This window comes from Porites lutea, chromosome 5, assembly GCF_958299795.1.
Source record: "Porites lutea chromosome 5, jaPorLute2.1, whole genome shotgun sequence".
In the NCBI taxonomy this organism is placed as follows: Eukaryota; Metazoa; Cnidaria; class Anthozoa; order Scleractinia; family Poritidae; genus Porites; species Porites lutea.
The window spans coordinates 44,574,165-44,591,877 of NC_133205.1; the positions used below are offsets into that span (position 1 = coordinate 44,574,165).

Genomic DNA, 17,713 nt, shown 5'->3' on the forward strand with positions numbered 1-17,713 from the left:
TTTTGCATTTACCAACGTTTAAGATCTACTTACTGCCAGACCACAGCCCTAGCACGTTACGCTTATTTAAAGAAACATATTGATTAAAATATGAAGATTTACTATTTTTTCGGATCTTTAACAATCCTATTTCTAAATTTCTTATAGAGGAAATGATTTAGGATTTGGTTGTTTACTTTTAAGTAATTTTCTCGCCGGAGCGAGTTTCGTTAACTCCGAGATAAAACAAAATTAAACTTCTCCATTCCAAGAGAGTACAATCCTCCTTGACATACCATGGCTTTGCTAACTTTAAGTGTTGGTTTATTCAGTAAGGTATTTTTACTTACACTTTGGCATTGGATGATAATGTGTTCAGCAGACCATTTGGTAATAATGTTAGCGGGTTGTCAAAAAGTGTCCTGGAAGGAAAAACTGATTAATTGCTAACAAATTCAATAAAGAACAGTTTAATCAAGGACTTTTATCATTAATTTTCTTTGTGGGGGGGGGGGGGGAGTGGGGGAGGGAGAGGAGCAGCGTGACGCAATTCAAACCCCCCAAAAAACTATTTCATTAGAAAATGGGGGAAAGGGATGAGGAGGGAGGCAACATCAAGAGGACATTTTTAAAGAACAATAACAAAAACTTAACTAAACCATCGACTTTAGATAAAAATTTGCAAGTGGAGACCAGGTTTGTAGCGAGTTTGCTTAATCTTGTGCTCTTGATCCTCTACCTACCCTATGGTATAGTTTACTACTGGACGTTATGACGACTATATCTAATTATGATGCCCGAATCATGACCCGTTTTCTATAAACCTCCTCGGGATTTTAAATATTCAAAATACAGTTCCGCAAAGTTGGCAGTATAATTAACCAGGAAGGTTTCTAGTTATCAATCGTATTTCGAGCGCTGTATATTTTTAGGGGAGAAATTCACTTGCAACGACGCGCGCGCACACGAAGGAGAAAAGGAGAGGAGGCTGATAATTTAATTACGCGACAAAGCTTCATCAACTGTCAATAAAAGGGAAAAAATGATTGAAAAGTAATCGTCTAACGACATGAAACCGAAAACCAATGCAAATGCGAGAATCAGTGTTTCTGGAAAGTTAAGTAAACCTTTATCAATACTTACACCGTACCAAGGTCGTGGAGGCCGTTAAACGCTTTGTCGCCGATGCTTCTAATCGCATTGTTGTGAAGATACCTGCAAAAACCACAATAGTTAATAACATAACGTATATCTATAATGATATTTATATACCTTAAGTAGGACGCGATACCTATAGGACCATGTCCATGTCATGATGAGAATCTGTACCATTTCTTGGTACGTTTGCGCGAAATAAAGCTCAAACTGAATTCAGCCTGTTCATGGAGTTCCAGCTCAGCCCAGACGGAGTTAGCCCATCGCCATCCATGGTCGAAGCAATCACAAAAATGCGCATACCCTCAGACCAACATGCTGACTAGCGCGATTTGGGTATGCTTAACTTCCTTGCAAGATTCTGCCCCAATGTGAGTGATATAGTCTAACCCTTAAGAGAATTGACCCACAAAGACGTCTCCTTCAAGCGGATTGACGCACACGACAAAGATTTTGTGGAGTCCAAGAACGTCATCGCTGCTGCCCATGCCTTACGGTACTTTAATCGATCCTCAGTTGCCTGTCACTCCTCAGGGGGATAAATCTGCTGCTGGAGTGGGTGGAGCCCTCCTCCAAGATAATCAACCCGTGGCATTTTATTTCTAACAGCCACAGAACAAAGATACGCAATTATTGAGAAATAATTTCTTGCAACATGCCTAGCATTTAAGAAATGGGGCAGTCTGCTTTACAATATGCAGATATCACAATTGAAACAGACAATCACCCCCTTGAAACAATCTTCAAGAAACCCCTTTACAAGGCACTAAGGTGTCTGCAAGTCATCTGCATGGGGCTACAACGACGGTCATTTCTTGTGAGCTACAAGAAAGGAGCGCATCAAGTCATAGTAGACACTCTTTCAAGGGATCCTCAACCTTAACTCTCTGTAGATAATCTCTCTGGAGAACACACATTTAAGGTGGAATTGGTCACTATGGGTCAGACAACTCTGGCATCTCCAATATTACCCCAGAAGACGTGGGAGAGAAAACTTCGATGGATTTAGAACTGCAGAGGCTGCCCTTTCCCATTTTAACTGATTGACAAACGAAAAATTGGACCCTTAGTGCGCCCTTACCTTCAAAGATGAATTATCTCCGGCAGATGGTATAGTGTATAAAGGGCAGCAGGCGGTCATCCCAAAGTCGATGAGACCAGCCATGCCAGACAAAACACGCCTCGGAGCAGGTCTATGCATTCGAAGAGCCAAGGCGTCCCTCTTGTGGCCCGGTATGACTTCTGATATCAAGAATAAGTGCATGTCATGCTCAGTATGTGCCCAATATGTCGGTCAAGCTCCTAAATAGCACATGCTTAGCCAGGATATTCCAGACAGACTGTAGTAACATGAAGTACTAACTGACCGCTGACCGGCGGTAGAGCTGTCATTCGAGAGAGCTGTATGAATCTATCGTATTAAAGTATGTTGTGTTGATGCTGTCGTCTCTGTACCTCTTCGGACTCAACATGGTGTCAGAAGCGTGACCTTCCTACTAGCCTACAGTTGCGGAGATCAAACCAATCGGAGAAACGGATCAAATACTGAGACGAATTGACCGGTCAAACTTCACGCGGATCCTACGCACGTGGTTCAAAACAAGATGGCGGAAAGCATGCCATTCGCCAAACCACCGGAACCGCTGGAAATTTCGATGGGAAATCCTGCTCACTCGTGGGGAAAATGGAAACAAAAATTCGAAATTTAGCTCAAGGCAATTGGAGCTTCAAAGAAACCCGATGAAATGAAAGTGGGGCTGCTATTAAACCACATCGGCGAGCCGTGTTTGGAAATTTACTCGAATTTCACCTACCTACCTGAGCGTGACGACCCCGCGGGAGGAGAAGAGAAACTTCCAGCCGAAGACTCCGACAACTATGCGACCGTTGTGGCAAAGTTTGATGAATACTTTCAAAAACGGGACCCTCAACTCATGCTGCGAGAGAAATTTTGGCTTCACCTTAAACGAGAGCCCACACAGACCTTTGATTCGTGGGTGGTGACTGTCAAGGAAAGAGCCGCCGAGTGCAAGTTCCCAGCCGATTTCTATGAGCAAGCAGTTAGAGACAAACTTACCTTTTCCTGCAAGGAAGACAATTACAAGCTAAAACTCTATGACGAGGGAGCAGCCCTTTCACTCGAAAAGGCAGTGAAAATCCTGTCTTTGAAGGAAGCAACAAAACGTGAGTTACACGAATCAAAAACCGCAGAGATTGAGAGCGTCACACCGCGAGGGAACAGGCAAGACCCTCATGCTGGTCAAGATACAGAGCAAAGGAACCAGCGAGACTTCAAGAGGAAGCCCTTCCAAACAAGTGGCCGGAACTGTGGATATTGCAACCGCCGACACCCCCCTGGCAAGAAGAACTGCCCAGCGGCAGATACACGATGCAGCAAATGCAACAAAATGGGACATTTCCCTATCATATGCAAGAGTGTACCTCCAAGGACGGTCAACGAAGTTCGGGAAACCGAGGATAACTTTAGCCTCACATTTGTGGGAGGGGTTTATACACCCACTAGTCCAAACACCTCCAAGGCCGAACCAGCAATAAACTCTCAAACCAGTAGGTCCGACCCTGGATGGCATGTCAACCTCAAGATTCAAGACCAAGAGACGCTGGCATGGTGCATCGACATAGGAGCACAAGTGTCTGTGATGCCTGAGCACATCTACAAGTCTTCATATGGAACACTTTCAAAATCTGACAGAGAACTTGTCGGAGCAGGGGATGTTCCTTTAAAGACCCTTGGATGTGCAGTCATGAACCTCCAACAAGACGAAACAGTCATTAAAGAACGAGTGTACGTAGTCAGTGGGGCATCCAAGTTGCTTCTGGGGATACCCGCCATCCGAAGTCTTGGTCTTATCCATGAAATCGCTGGGACATACAGTGTTAAAGCTGTCCATCAAATGCCTGATAGCCATCCACTCCAATCAGGGACCAAGGAGGACATTGTCAAGCAGTACCCATCACTTTTTCAAGGCCTTGGCAAATTGGAGGGTGAGCATACAATTCAATTGAAGGAAGGGGCCACACCCTTTTGTTTGACCACTCCCAGGCGAGTACCACTGCCACCAATGAAGCAAGTGCAAGAGGAGATCAAGCGTATGGAACAACTGGACGTTATTGAACCAGTGGATGAGCCGACAGAATGGTGTTCACCGATTGTGGTAGTGCCAAAGGCCGATGGCAGGGTGCGGATATGTGTTGATCTTACCAGGCTTAACCAAGCGGTCCGCCGAGAAGTCTATCAAATGCCAACAGTTGAAGAGACCCTGGGAAGCCTAACAGAAGGCTCAGTATTCTCCAAACTTGATGCCAACTCAGGGTTTCATCAGATAGTCTTAAACCCAGAAAGTGCCAAGCTAACTACCTTTATCACGCCCTTCGGCCGTTACATGTTCAAGCGTCTTCCCTTCGGCATATCCTCAGCCCCAGAACATTTCCAAAAGCGGATGGACAAAGAACTCTCTGGAATAGAAGGGGTCAAGTGCCGCATGGATGATATTCTAATCATCGGGAAAGACCAAGCGGAACATGACAAACGACTTAAGCAAGTCCTTGACAGGCTAGTCGAGAGGAAACTAACACTCAACCTTGAGAAGTGTTTATTTTCTCAATCCAGGTTGCAATACTTGGGCCAAATCATTGACAGTGATGGAATCAGGAAAGACCCCTCCAAGATCAAAGCCATCACCGACATGGCAGAACCCCAGAACATTGCAGACCTGAGACGTTTCCTGGGTTTGGTCAACCACCTTATGAAGTTCTGCCCAAATCTGGCTGAGACGACGAAACCCTTAAGAGACTTGCTCAAGAAGGAGAACGCGTGGGTGTGGGGCACAGCCCAACAAGAAGCCTTCCGACAGCTGAAAGTAGACATGGCATCCGACCAAGTTCTTGCACTGTACGATCCAGAGAAGGAGACCGTGGTCTCATCTGATGCCAGCAGTTTTGGACTTGGTGCGGTCCTCGTGCAGAAGCAGCCGTCCGGTGAAATGAGGCCAGTGGCTTATGCTAGCAGATCGATGACCGAGACAAAGCGTCGTTATGCCCGGATCGAAAAAGAGGCCTTGGCTATCACATGGGCACTTGAACACTGGGCTGAATTCTTGATCGGAATGAGATTTAAAGTGGAAACCGATCACAAGCCATTGATTCCATTGTTTTCCACAAAGCTGATTGACGAGCTACAAGTACGCATACAACGCTTCAGGATGAGACTCATGAGATTTGACTTTGCCATCGCACATGTTCCTGGTAAACTCTTGTACACAGCTGATTCATTGTCTCGATCCCCCCAGGAGGGTAAAGCCCAGGAGCCTAAGTCATGGGACGACCTACATGACGAAGTCGAGTGCTATGTGAATGCTTTATTGGTAACCCTACCTGCCTCCGACCAGCGGTTAGATGAGATACGTTCTGAGTTGAAGAGTGATGACACACTTAAAACTGTGATGCAGTATGTGCAGAATGGATGGCCTGAAGAGAAACGAAGAGTCCACGGGCCAATAGCTAAATACTGGAGTGAACGTGGCAACATCTCCCTCCACGACGGCCTGCTCCTGAGAGGACGACGAATCATTATTCCTCCGAGGCTGCGGGCAGATGTATTAAGGCGTCTTCATGATGGTCATCAAGGAATTACCAAAACACGTGCAAATGCGGCATCCTTAGTGTGGTGGCCTGGAATCTCCCAAGACATCACAATAGTCGTGCAGAACTGCGCCATGCGCGAGAAATATCGCAGAGAACGCATTGAGCCAATGAAAGATACTGAGTTTCCAGAACGACCGTGGATAAACATTACCTCCTAGCCGTAGATTACTTTTCATGAGATGTAGAGATAAGTCAAGTGTCCAAGAATGTAAACTCTGCCCAGACTATCCTGCAACTTAAGAAGATCTTCAGTCGACATGGGATTCCAGACATCTTATTTAGCGACAATGGCCCCCAGTTTGATTCACACGAGTTCACTAACTTTTCCACAGACTGGCATCGTCTCCAAGATACCCCCAGTCCAACGGTGAAGTGGAAAGGGCGGTCCAAACTATGAAGGCGGTCTTGAATAAGAGTAATGACGAATACTTGGCTCTCCTGAATTACAGAGATACTCCATTGCACCACGGTTACTCTCCAGCACAATTGAGCATGGGTCGGAAACTTCGTACAAGAGTCCCCTGTCACCCGGAGGAGCTAAAGCCAGAGACCCCAGACCGTGATCACATCAGAAGGAAAGAGAAGGAGTACCGAGCTAAGATGAAATTCGATTATGACCATAGACACAAAGTAGTAGAGGGAAAGGAACTGTCACCCGGTGACCGCATTTGGATCCCTGATTTAAAAGAGGAAGGAACAGTGATTAAGCCACACGAGAGTCCAAGATCTGTAATCATACAGACCCAAAACGGACAAGTGAGAAGAAACCGCCGGATGACAAGAAGAGTTCTGGTGGGAAGTTCTCCGGTCCCACCCCAGAATGAAGACTATGAGAATCATGAGCCGATACCAACAAGAGAGAGGAACCCAGACGTATCCTCAGCTCCTGGAGCCAGCCAAGAAGATTATGTAGAACTACCTGTCCCTGGGGACCAACCAGCAGTGGACAAGCCCTTGCAGCCTGAACCGATGCTGACACGCCTTAGACCTAGAGGAGCTCTAAGAAGACCGGACAGACTTTTCGAACAATGCTAAGATTAGTTTCACTTTAGGACACTGGAGAACTGCGTTGTCCTTATTGACATTTAGTTAACTTAAAAAAAAAAAGGAAGATGTAGTAACATGAAGTACTAACTGACCGCTGACCGGCGGTAGAGCTGTCATTCGAGAGAGCTGTATGAATCTATCGTATTAAAGTATGTTGTGTTGATGCTGTCGTCTCTGTACCTCTTCGGACTCAACACAGACCATGGTCATAAATTAGCCAAGATATCCTCATGTGGATAGGAAAATTGCACTTAGTCACTGCATGCCGCTACAGCGACTGGATAGAGATTGATATACTATCAAATAGACTCACAGCAAAAGTTGTGGAGCTCATGAAAGCACACTTTGCAAGGTTCGGGGTACCTGATCGCGTGGTCACAGACAATGGACCCCAGTTCATCAGCACTGAGTAAAAGTAATTTGTCTCTGAGTATGGGTTTGAGCACGTTACCTCTTCGCCATATGGCCACAAAGAAATGGGAAGGCAGAATCCGCAGTAAAAACAGTGAAGAGGATGTATCAAAAGAACAAGGACATTCAACTGGCTCTACTGGACTTCCAATATACCCCCATCAAGGATAAGAACACTCTCCTGCTCAAAGGCTACTCTCCCGCCGCAAAACGGGTATCCTTCCTATGATGCCTTGACTTCTGCAGCCTGCTGTTGCGTATTTTTGAACAGTCAAAACAGTTGAGATTGAGGAGCACCGTACTAGAGCAAAACTGAAATTTGGGAGGAATGCCCCATGATGCAATTCAATTCAATGCGAAGACCTATATGTCCCTGTCGGGGGGGGGGGGGAGGTGACTCTATTGTTTTCCACCTAAGTTCCTTGACCCACTCCGCCTGCCAGTATGACGTCAAATAGTAACGGGCGAGAGCCTTGGGTCGCTTGTGCAAATTAGCAAGGGGTACGACAGTTATTTGAGCGAGCAAGGAAAAGCTAAGAAGCTAGCAAATATCGCTATCTATCGTTTACTTGATTGATGTGTGAACTTTGGTGTTGCTATAATCTGTTTGTGTAAACCGTTTTGATATTTTGTGTCCGTGATTGTATAATTTTGTCAATTTGTTTTGCCGGCCGTGTTGCGGGATCGCCACCTATTTCACGGGACCGGCAAGGTCAACAAAGCGTAAATCTTCTTTTTCTCTAAAGTAAGCAAGTTCTAGTCTCCAGAATAGGAGGTTCTATTCACAGATCACACATGTTTATATTTCATCTATTCTTTTGTTGATTAAACGGGCCTAACTTCATATCATTCCTTTCGAGTGTGGGCCTCTGTTGATCTCCTAATCTTCCACCAAATCCAGTAAAGCTAGTTCGATCGATTATCTACATCGAGTCGGCCCGTTGAACCCGAAATAATGCGAAATAGCTTTGAAATACGCGCTTAAGCTGTTAATTTTCCTCAAATGTATATTTGAATTCATGATAAATACAGCTCCACCAGCTTCAAACAGCGTCTATGAGAGAGAAAAATTGTTTTGATATGACAAAATTAATTTGTCAAATCATATGTGTCACTGAGGTGCAGTGGTCAAGTAGTTGCTTGAACGTGCAGATAAACCGGGTTCGACTCCCGGAGACGCTGTTTTCTGTTTTTTGTACCGTTTTTTTTCTGTTTGGTCTCTTTTTTAATACTTTTCCTTTTGGCCTTTTTTTTCTTTATTCTTACTGCTGACCCTGCTGGTCATGCACTTGTATCAATACATTTTAAGCTTAAGTCCGGAGTTTTATTTTGGCAAAGGGATTTCAAAAGCTCTTGATCTGCATACTGGTCAATCTTACGACCAGAAAAAAAAAAAACATAAGCTCTCAAGACATGTGCCTCCTCTGAAACAGCTGAATGTTTTTCAATGTTAGTTGACATCATGACAAACAACACACAGTACACCAAAAGCTGTACTAATTTACACCCTACACCCACCACTGGTGACCCACTGGCGAAAGTTAAACCAGTGCCTTTGTACATCGTCTTAATCATCAATATTATTACCCTGAAATCTCCTCTGGGGAAGAAATAATTAAGCGAAACGTTTATTGTTTTCGGGATTTAATCACAGAATTACAGGTGTACGCCCAATGCAGCATTAAAATGCGGTAAAGCAACAAGATTCAATGCTCACAGACTCTCACAAATACCTGTCATTTAGCTTCCTCTTTTAACGACACAGCTAAGCGAACTTTGAAAGGAATGATATGGGGTTCCACTAGCTCTGAAGAGCTGAAAATGCGCACAATGTAAAGTATAATACATCATTGATGAACCTCTTATTGCTGTGTCTAAACTCCTCAATCTAGCTGTGCACTGGCCCTCAAAAGTGTGATCGGTCGGTATAATTGCCCGTAAAATTTGCTCGACGATAGAAAGGAATCTTTAAAATTCATTACACCTCTGGACATTTCATTCCAAAAAAGTGTTTAAGTCTAGTTTTCTATGACAATAGAAACCTTAAAATCTCCAAATCCAAGAAATCGGAACAGTATTTCCGTGATAAAATCGCAATTTTTATCCGTCTCTTTAATGAACACTTTGCTCGCCATTTTGAAAGTTACTGACACGAGACGTGACGTCATACCGGCAGGCGGACTGTAACATAGATTTCCTTGGAGACACCTTCCCCCCTGGTCCCTGTATACAGGTCGTCAAACAGAACATTCAGACCCTAGTAACGGTATCGCATCACCAGCCTAGCCGTTACGTTTGACAAATGACCCAATGCCACCTCTAAACCAAGGGCTGCTGTCACCACAAGGGGAGCCCCCTAACCCTAGGAATCAACGTCCCCCAACAAAGAGCCACAGTCCAGTTATAGCAAGTCCTCAAGTCCAGCACCAAAGCAAAGATTCAGTGGCCAGCGAACCAAATCAGACGCAGCAAAGATCTTCAAGAGTGCAGAAATCATCGCAGTCCACAGAGAGGTCGATAAATAGTGATGTACAGCGCACTCTAGGACTAACAAAGGAAGTGATGACTCGATCAGGGAGACTCTTGAGACCACCAACCCACCTAAATTTGTAGAAACAAACTGAGACTTTTTGGACTTTATTGTGTGAAATAGAAACATTTATTTGGACACCTGAACATTGAGTTCTAAGTCTTTGTTGACGAAACGCTTTTAGGGGTAGCAGTGAAAGCCAGTATTTTTTATGTTTAAACTATGAAACTGTGAACTTTCTTGTTAGCCCGGATCATTTGTTGTTAATATTGAGATACTGTGTTATAAGTTTTTTTTTGAAAAAAGGGGGATGTTACATCATACCCCCAGCGTTGTTATATCAGACCCCAGCATGCTTTGGGGTGTGTAATAAACATGACATCCATCTTGTGCGTTTAGACTTCGTGTCTTCTAACAGGAGGAAGTGATAAATTTATCGGAAGAATGTCTGTTCAATAGAGGTTAAAAATTTTAGCTAAAATACCTGAGTAAAGAGATTCAGTCTTCATAACATTTCACTTCGTATGTTACGGTGAGTTCAACACCATAAATTCAAAGTTTCAATTCAACGATTGTAACGAACAGATCACAACTATTATTGCTGAAAAGCTCTGAACCTTGTAGCGACTTTAATTTTCAAGTACCCATATAAAGGAATCCGGATTCCACCCGGAATCGAAGTTCAGCCTGACAAAGGCCGGAATCTAGTACCCGGAAACCAAAATCAATGGCGTGGAATCCATAATGCAAGACTGTCGTCGATTTCCTTTACAAGGAGTTAGCAGAAGTTGTGCTGTAAAATTTATCATATATGTTATTGTTACCAAAGATCCAAGCTTATGTAGTTTTGCAGGGAAAGCGCAACACAAGTTCAGTGGCTGTGAGCTTCGTATCGTAATCTGAAAGGTCATGGCTGGGATCGCTATCGTCCCAGAGAATCAAATGTTCCACTTTCGTGATATGTATATGTATGATCAGCATTGAAGTTTATCATCACATTTTTAAAGCAAATTACGGGTGTGTAACTATTTTTCACTCACAATGATCCAAGGCGGGTGTTGACAAAAACGTTATCAGGAATAGACGTCAAGTTATTATGGATCATCATCCTTAAAAGAAAATGATTATTGAGAACAATTGTGCCTGCTTTCTATAGTAATAGTACAGAAGTAATAGAGTTTTATATTAACAGCCTACAATGTATTATAAACTTGTTTTATCGAAAACTGATTCATTTTGAGGTCGCTAACTATATTTGTCAGACCTGCTTGGCCATACCAGTCAAGTCTTTAGGAGAATCCTACTATTAATCATAACTATCTAGTCAGATCAGTTTATCCCTAAATGGTATGCACGGCAGTGATGATATTTCAGTTTCAAAATGACCGGTCCGAGCGGCTGGCCAGTTCTGACTTTTGCAAAGCGCCCTAGAACTTTGCTTTAACATGCTTTATCGTTACTAAGTTAATAATTGGTAGTGTTCATTTTGCGGGATAAATCCCCCGGGGGGGGGGGGGAACTCTCTTACATTAACCTTATAGATATTGCTCTGAAATGGTGTCAAGATTAGGAGAGCCGGACTGTACACCCCCACTACGACTTCCCAGAAATAAGAAAATGGAACGTATTTTACAAACTGGGCTCGACACAGGCAGCCCAGTTAATTAGCAGCATGAGCAAAAGGAAGACAATGACAAAAACTGCATTCAAAAATGCAATATATCCTCCATAGGACTAAGCTGAAGGCATTTTGAGCTCGTACGAGTTTGAGTGTATGTTAATCAACGTTACATGTTTATTTGAACAACGTAACTTTAGAATTTCGACAATACTCGTTTCAAATGTTCTCCAAAGTGAATTTGAAACAAGAAGAGAAGATGCCCTCCTCCTTTCCTCCTCTTCTTAGTCCTTCGAAAGAAACGCGCTTGAGAAAACCTAGCCACACGTGCGAACTTAGCTTATCTCTTCTCATAGTTGCTGACTTAAGCTTGTTACGCATATCTCCAATATTTTTTTAAACAAAAACAGAGCCTGTTTTCGGTTTATATAGAAGAAGGGATGCAAACGCTATAAAATACAACGGAAACTTACAATGTTCCTAAGTTGCGAAGGCCAGTAAAACTGCGTCGGTTTATGTGGGTGATGCTATTGAAGTTTAAACCCCTATGGATTGAAAATTACAGTGCTAAAAACAGTAACGGCAGCTTAGGACATATGAATTGACTTACTTAATTCTCATCAAAGTGATACTAAATAGTAAGGAATTAGCAGCCAAAAAACCTTACAGAAGTGATAATTCGTGGAATCCTTGAAACACATTGTCTGGTATAGATTGCAGCTTGTTAAATGACAGGTCCCTGCAATATGATAACAACGAAGTTGCTTACCGTTAAAGCATCCTAGGTGTATCAGTGTTGTGCAAAGCATGCTCGCAGAGGGTATTAAAAGCAGCGACTTTAATTTAGGGCTACCATCTTACCCGCTAAAGACACCATCAGATCAGAACATGTTCTATCAAAACTAACTCGTTAATGCTCGAACAAAGCTGAAACAAACTTGAACCTGAGTGGTCAAAAGTTAAAAAGAAAACTATGACTGCCTCTTCTGCCTCAATTAGGGTCACATTTTTACGCAATTTTTATCAGTTATTGCTTTCTACTATTATCATTTTTTCAAAAAGAAGTTGCTCCCCCTTCCCTTTAACTAAGGGTCTAGATGACCGTGCCTCCATTATCTCAAGGTCTGGATCCGGCACTGTTCAAATATCTTGGCGACGTAATTGATCAGCACTTGAGTTTTAACTACCATATTAAGAACGTAGTCAACAAGATTTCGAAAAAATTAGGTGTTCTAAGGTGTTTGAGAATCTCTTTTCCTATGGCTGCAGCTGAACGCCTCTACAAGACGATGATTGTACAAATTTTTGACTACATTCATGTGACCTAGTAAAGGTGTGGAAAAGTTAACTCTCCGAGAGATTACAGCATAAAATTTTTCCAAATTCTGGTCTCAATACTATATAGCGCCTTTGATCAACAGGCGCAAGCTTCACATTGTTTTCTTAACAAGAAAATGCCTTGAAGGTTCAGTTCCACCCTTTTTAAACAATTATTTTAATTCAGTAGTCAGTAGTGCTTCGTTAGTGGGGTGGGGATGTTTTATTCCGTTTATTTGTGGAGGAATTTCATTAACTTGCGGGGAATACATTAATGCCGATGATGTCTTAACCTTTTGTCTTTGTCTCATGAATAAAATGCCGAGGTCATGTGTAATTTGTAGTTGCTTTAACCGGTTCTACAGGCTTATACTATTTTTAGATGGATGATGTCATAGTTTATTTTGATTATGTGTGTCGTATCCTTATGTGGGTATGATGTCATTGTTTATGTTACTTTAACTAGGATTTTATGTATGGATCAGTAATCTGAAGGAGGAAAAATGGGTATTGAGTAGTCTTTAAAAGTAACAGAGCTTAATCACTATCGTATGATTTCAAAGACCACATCTGTAATGAAATAAAAATGTACAGAAAAAAAATTGTGTGACCTACCCTGATCAACAATTACTAAGCTGAAAGAAACCAATCATGATCTTTTGACCGCGGAGGAATGGGAATGATTGCAGTTTTCCTATGCGGAGCAGAATTTTCTTAAAATTTTAACTTTCTGATAATTATTTTGTCAAGTGCGAGTGAATTTTTCAACCGAAAGACGATAAAAATGTGTAAAAGAGGTAGAATGCTTTGTAAGTCACAGTCTTAAGTTATCCATTTACCTAGTAGTACTCAAAGTACTTACAACAAGCCCAAGCATCAAAATATCAAAGTGATAGTCTTAGTGATCATTTTCGTCCACAAATTCCAGTCGCATTCCTTACAAAACAAGCACAGCTGCTCTTGTATCCTAATAACAGCGTCGAATTCAGAAAAAAAACTCACCTTCCACTTTGTGGTCACTTGAATGGTTTACACGGTTCATGAAACAGTAATAATTATGAGCAAATGCTTGCATGGCCACAGATCCTGATCTACATTTGCATATGAACTCTACATGCGGAGAAAGCTCATGGGACAACGTTTATTACTATTCAATAAAACAATAGTTGACTTAAGTCCTAAGAAATGATCAATTTAATAGCGCAACTAAGTAATAAATGCTCGAAATAAAACTGGACACTAGATACCGTTTTAACAACATTATTGAAAAACAATTACAAAAAGAATAAAATATTTAACAATTTGAAACCGATTAAAATATCAATCATCTTCTCAGTTCCCCCTTGGAATACTTGTAAGGTTGGGCTCGAAATTTCTTAAGGCGAGCTCATCTCTTCTGTTTGCCTAGAGTATCATTATCATCACCTAAATAATTTACAATTTGAATGCGAGGCTTTTTGCGTTTCGGCGCTTGTGATGGGTTTTTGTGGTTACTGTGGAAGGAGGAGTCACGAAATAAGGATTTGGGGGGGGGGGGGAGGAAAGTGCGGTGGAATTTTCTGTCTCAGGTTTTTGTAAGATGGCTGCCTGTTTTAACTCACGTGTTACGTTGAAGGGGTTGTGTGCTTGATGTTAAGTCTGGATTAGCACTGATTCTTCCGGCCGTGTTCTTGAATTTAATTGTTTTTTGAAAGCAAGGCATCTGTTTTGCAATTGAAGGTACCGGACGTAAAAAAGTTGTCAGAAAGTCAACAATGTGTTCAAAGTGTTTTGAATAGTACTGAACGACTTAGTCTTTATCGTCGCGAAGATCGTTTCGGGAAAGCACATCATCCATATTGCCCTCTATCTCTTTGCATAGCTGGAAGAAGCAGGACAGGAGAAAGATTTTGCAGCTTTAGATATTTCAGAAGCTTTTGAGGAATATTGTCATGAAGCCCTGCCTGGTTAAAGCCTTCTTCACTGGGTAGGACGTTTGTTCGTAGTCGAAAATTATCTTTTCTGGTGATTTTCAGATCAATTAGTTGTGTCACAGCCGATATTTGTTATCTTTAGAACGGAACTCAGTTTCACCAGAGCGTTATTGTAGCAATTCTGCAGTATTTAACAAATCTAGTTTTAACTCTTTCGTATCTTTCTAAAACTCCGCAGCTAAAATGAGCATATTATTCCACAGGCGGCCCAGACGTAGTATGTGTCACTGAATGAATATATTAATATTCACATGGACAAATTAATGCGATGATTCGTCGAAACTCCCATGGACTAAAATAGTCTAAAAGTCAAAATATAACAAAACAAAGCTTAGATACCTTCAACTGAACGTATCCTTGTCTTTCCTGGCCGGTTTAAGTGGCATTTTGTTTAGTTTTGCAATTGTAGGTACTATCCACTAAAGAAGAATTAAAGGCTGGCTACAAAACAAACAGACCATCTCCACGCGCCTTCACACGAAGCGCTATAAATTCGAGAATAATCGACGAATCCGCTCCAAATAACCATCGGCTAATCTGCAGGTAACGTGTGCTCCTGCTTCTGGCTCGCTTGCTTCACAAAACCCATCGCAACTGCACAATAATTGCTCGCTCATCAACAACCACTGTTGACCTTTACGCTTCGATATGACCGCAAACGACCAGGTTTAATACGCGACGTGAACATTCAAGCTTAGCGACCGCGTTCGCGCAACAATGCAGCACTTGCTATGGGAGGGATGGTACTATTGCTTCTAGGTCAATCAATCGGGAAAATAATATTGAAGCTCTTGTAATTTTTAAAAAGATCCAATTTGCCCTAGGAGCACCGAACAGATACGAATCTTATAGCGGAGCTAAAAAAAATGAGCGGCAGTGGAAAATTTGAACAAGAACATGTACCACATTTTCTCCATAAAAAGCGAAAACCAGGAAGTTTTCTAGACGTTTCACGTTGCAGTCATGCAAATCAACGGCAAGAAAATGTACAAGAAAGTGTGCTGCAATTAGACCTATTGTTGTTTTTCACAGTTCTGATCAAGGGCATCCAACTTTTAATTTTTCACATTTCACTCACCGGGTTAGGCTATTTTTCGTAGTGAGTAAAATGGAATCCTAAAATTTTCGGATTAAAAAATGTGATGAAAGAAGGTATCTGAAAAATTATCTCCTTTGTAATACGTTAAATTGCATCTAAAATTTTCGGGAAAATAATTCTGAATTCCTCGTAATTTCGAAAAGACTCAAGTTCCTCTAGAATGGCCGAACACTGAGATGCAAATTTTATAGCGACACTTAGAATGCATTTCTATAGAGCTAAAAGTACTTTATGAATAGCTACAAAAGTGTTTTCAATTGAAAGTATTTGAGGAAACAGTCGTTGGGTGGCCCTGTGTCGTTGCCTTCTCCGTTTAGCATTACACGATATATTTTGTAATTAGTATGAGCAAACTATAAATCATTAGCTTCGCTTTTAGCCCTCCTGACTAAATTTATGTAAGTTTAGAATGCATTTTTCGATCAAAAGTACTCTGGACAGCCTTAAATGTATTTTCAATGCATTTAGGGGGAAATCATCGTTGGGTGCCCCTGGGTTTTGAGAATAATAATAATAATAAAAAAAGATATCGCGCGCATAAACTTTACTTTACGATACTGTTCAGCTGTATCTTCTATTCAGCTGCATAGCGGGGGCCAGATTTTGCCTTTTTCCTGGGCGGAAAATTCTCGTCCTCCTTCACCAGTTTGGACAACATATTATGGAGTAAGACGTTGTTAATCTAAGCAAATAAGTCTGGTAGAGTCAAGAACCTTTGCAAGCGGCTGGACGAACAATGTGACAGCAGCTGAGACAGCGAACGTTAGAAGAATTCCAACTTGAAAACCAGGGCTGCCCTGTTGAAAACTTACGGACGGTCCCGCGATCGCCTTTTGTTTTCTGGTCAAAACTAACGCAGCGAACCTTCGGTCAGTCGATTGACCTAGAAGCAATAGTACCATCCCTCCCATAGCAAGTGCTGCATTGTTGCGCGAACGCGGTCGCTAAGCTTGAATATTCACGTCGCGTATTAAACCTGGTCGTTTGCGGTCATATCGAAGCGTAAAGGTCAACAGTGGTTGTTGATGAGCGAGCAATTATTGTGCAGTTGCGATGGGGTTTGTGGAGCAAGCGAGTCAGAAGCAGGAGCACACGTTACCTGCAGATTAGCCGATGGTTATTTGGAGCGGATTCGTCGATTATTCTCGAATTTATAGCGCTTCGTGTGAAGGCGCGTGGAGATGGTCTGTTTGTTTTGTAGCCAGCCTTTAATTCTTCTTTAGTGGATAGTACCTACAATTGCAAAACTAAACAAAATGCCACTTAAACCGGCCAGGAAAGACAAGGATACGTCCAGTTGAAGGTATCTTAGCTTTGTTTTGTTATATTTTGACTTTTGGACTATTTTAGTCCATGGGAGTTTCGACGAATCATCGCATTAATTTGTCCATGTGAATATTAATATATTCATTCAGTGACACATACTACGTCTGGGCCGCCTTTGATTATTCGAATGCAAAATAGCAGGCAGTGACATGTGCACAAATATCGGAACATCTGACATATAATTTCAATAGAACACGTGTACTTCTGTACGTGTCTGTCGTTTGTTAGACAAGAACTATTTTACATTTCAAAGAAACAACTGTTGTGCTCTATTCATTCAGCTTGATTTACAACATGTGTTTTTCTAAAGTCCAGGAACCGAAATAGAAAGAATTGTATTTTCACCATAATGAACAAGTATTTTAAGCAATCGAATTGTAACACGTTGATCAACAAGCACGGGTATTTTTTAATAGGTTTTTGTGTTCCTTTGTGATAATCGAACACCTGTGTTTATACTGTAGACTGTATAAAAGCAGTGCTTAAACTGTTGTAAATCGATTACCTAGCCTGCGATTACGTGTGAAGTACTATCTACGAGGTTTACTCTGCAATAAAGAAGTGCAGCATTACAGAAGAGCCTCTGTTTTTGT

At 41.9% G+C, this 17,713-nt stretch overlaps 1 protein-coding gene across 1 annotated transcript in view; it reads right to left on the reverse strand.

The window, feature by feature from the left end:
• Nucleotides 1-1,118: 1,118 nt before the first annotated feature.
• LOC140938437 (uncharacterized) overlaps nt 1,119-17,713 on the reverse strand; it is a 17,109-nt gene continuing 514 nt past the window's right edge. The window contains exons 2-5 of the mRNA XM_073387915.1: nt 12,073-12,144; nt 11,879-11,950; nt 10,828-10,896; nt 1,119-1,194 (exon numbers count right to left, since the gene is read on the reverse strand). Of these exons, the coding sequence (XP_073244016.1) occupies nt 1,119-1,194; nt 10,828-10,896; nt 11,879-11,950; nt 12,073-12,144 (289 nt within the window). The remainder of the gene's footprint in view (nt 1,195-10,827; nt 10,897-11,878; nt 11,951-12,072; nt 12,145-17,713) is intronic.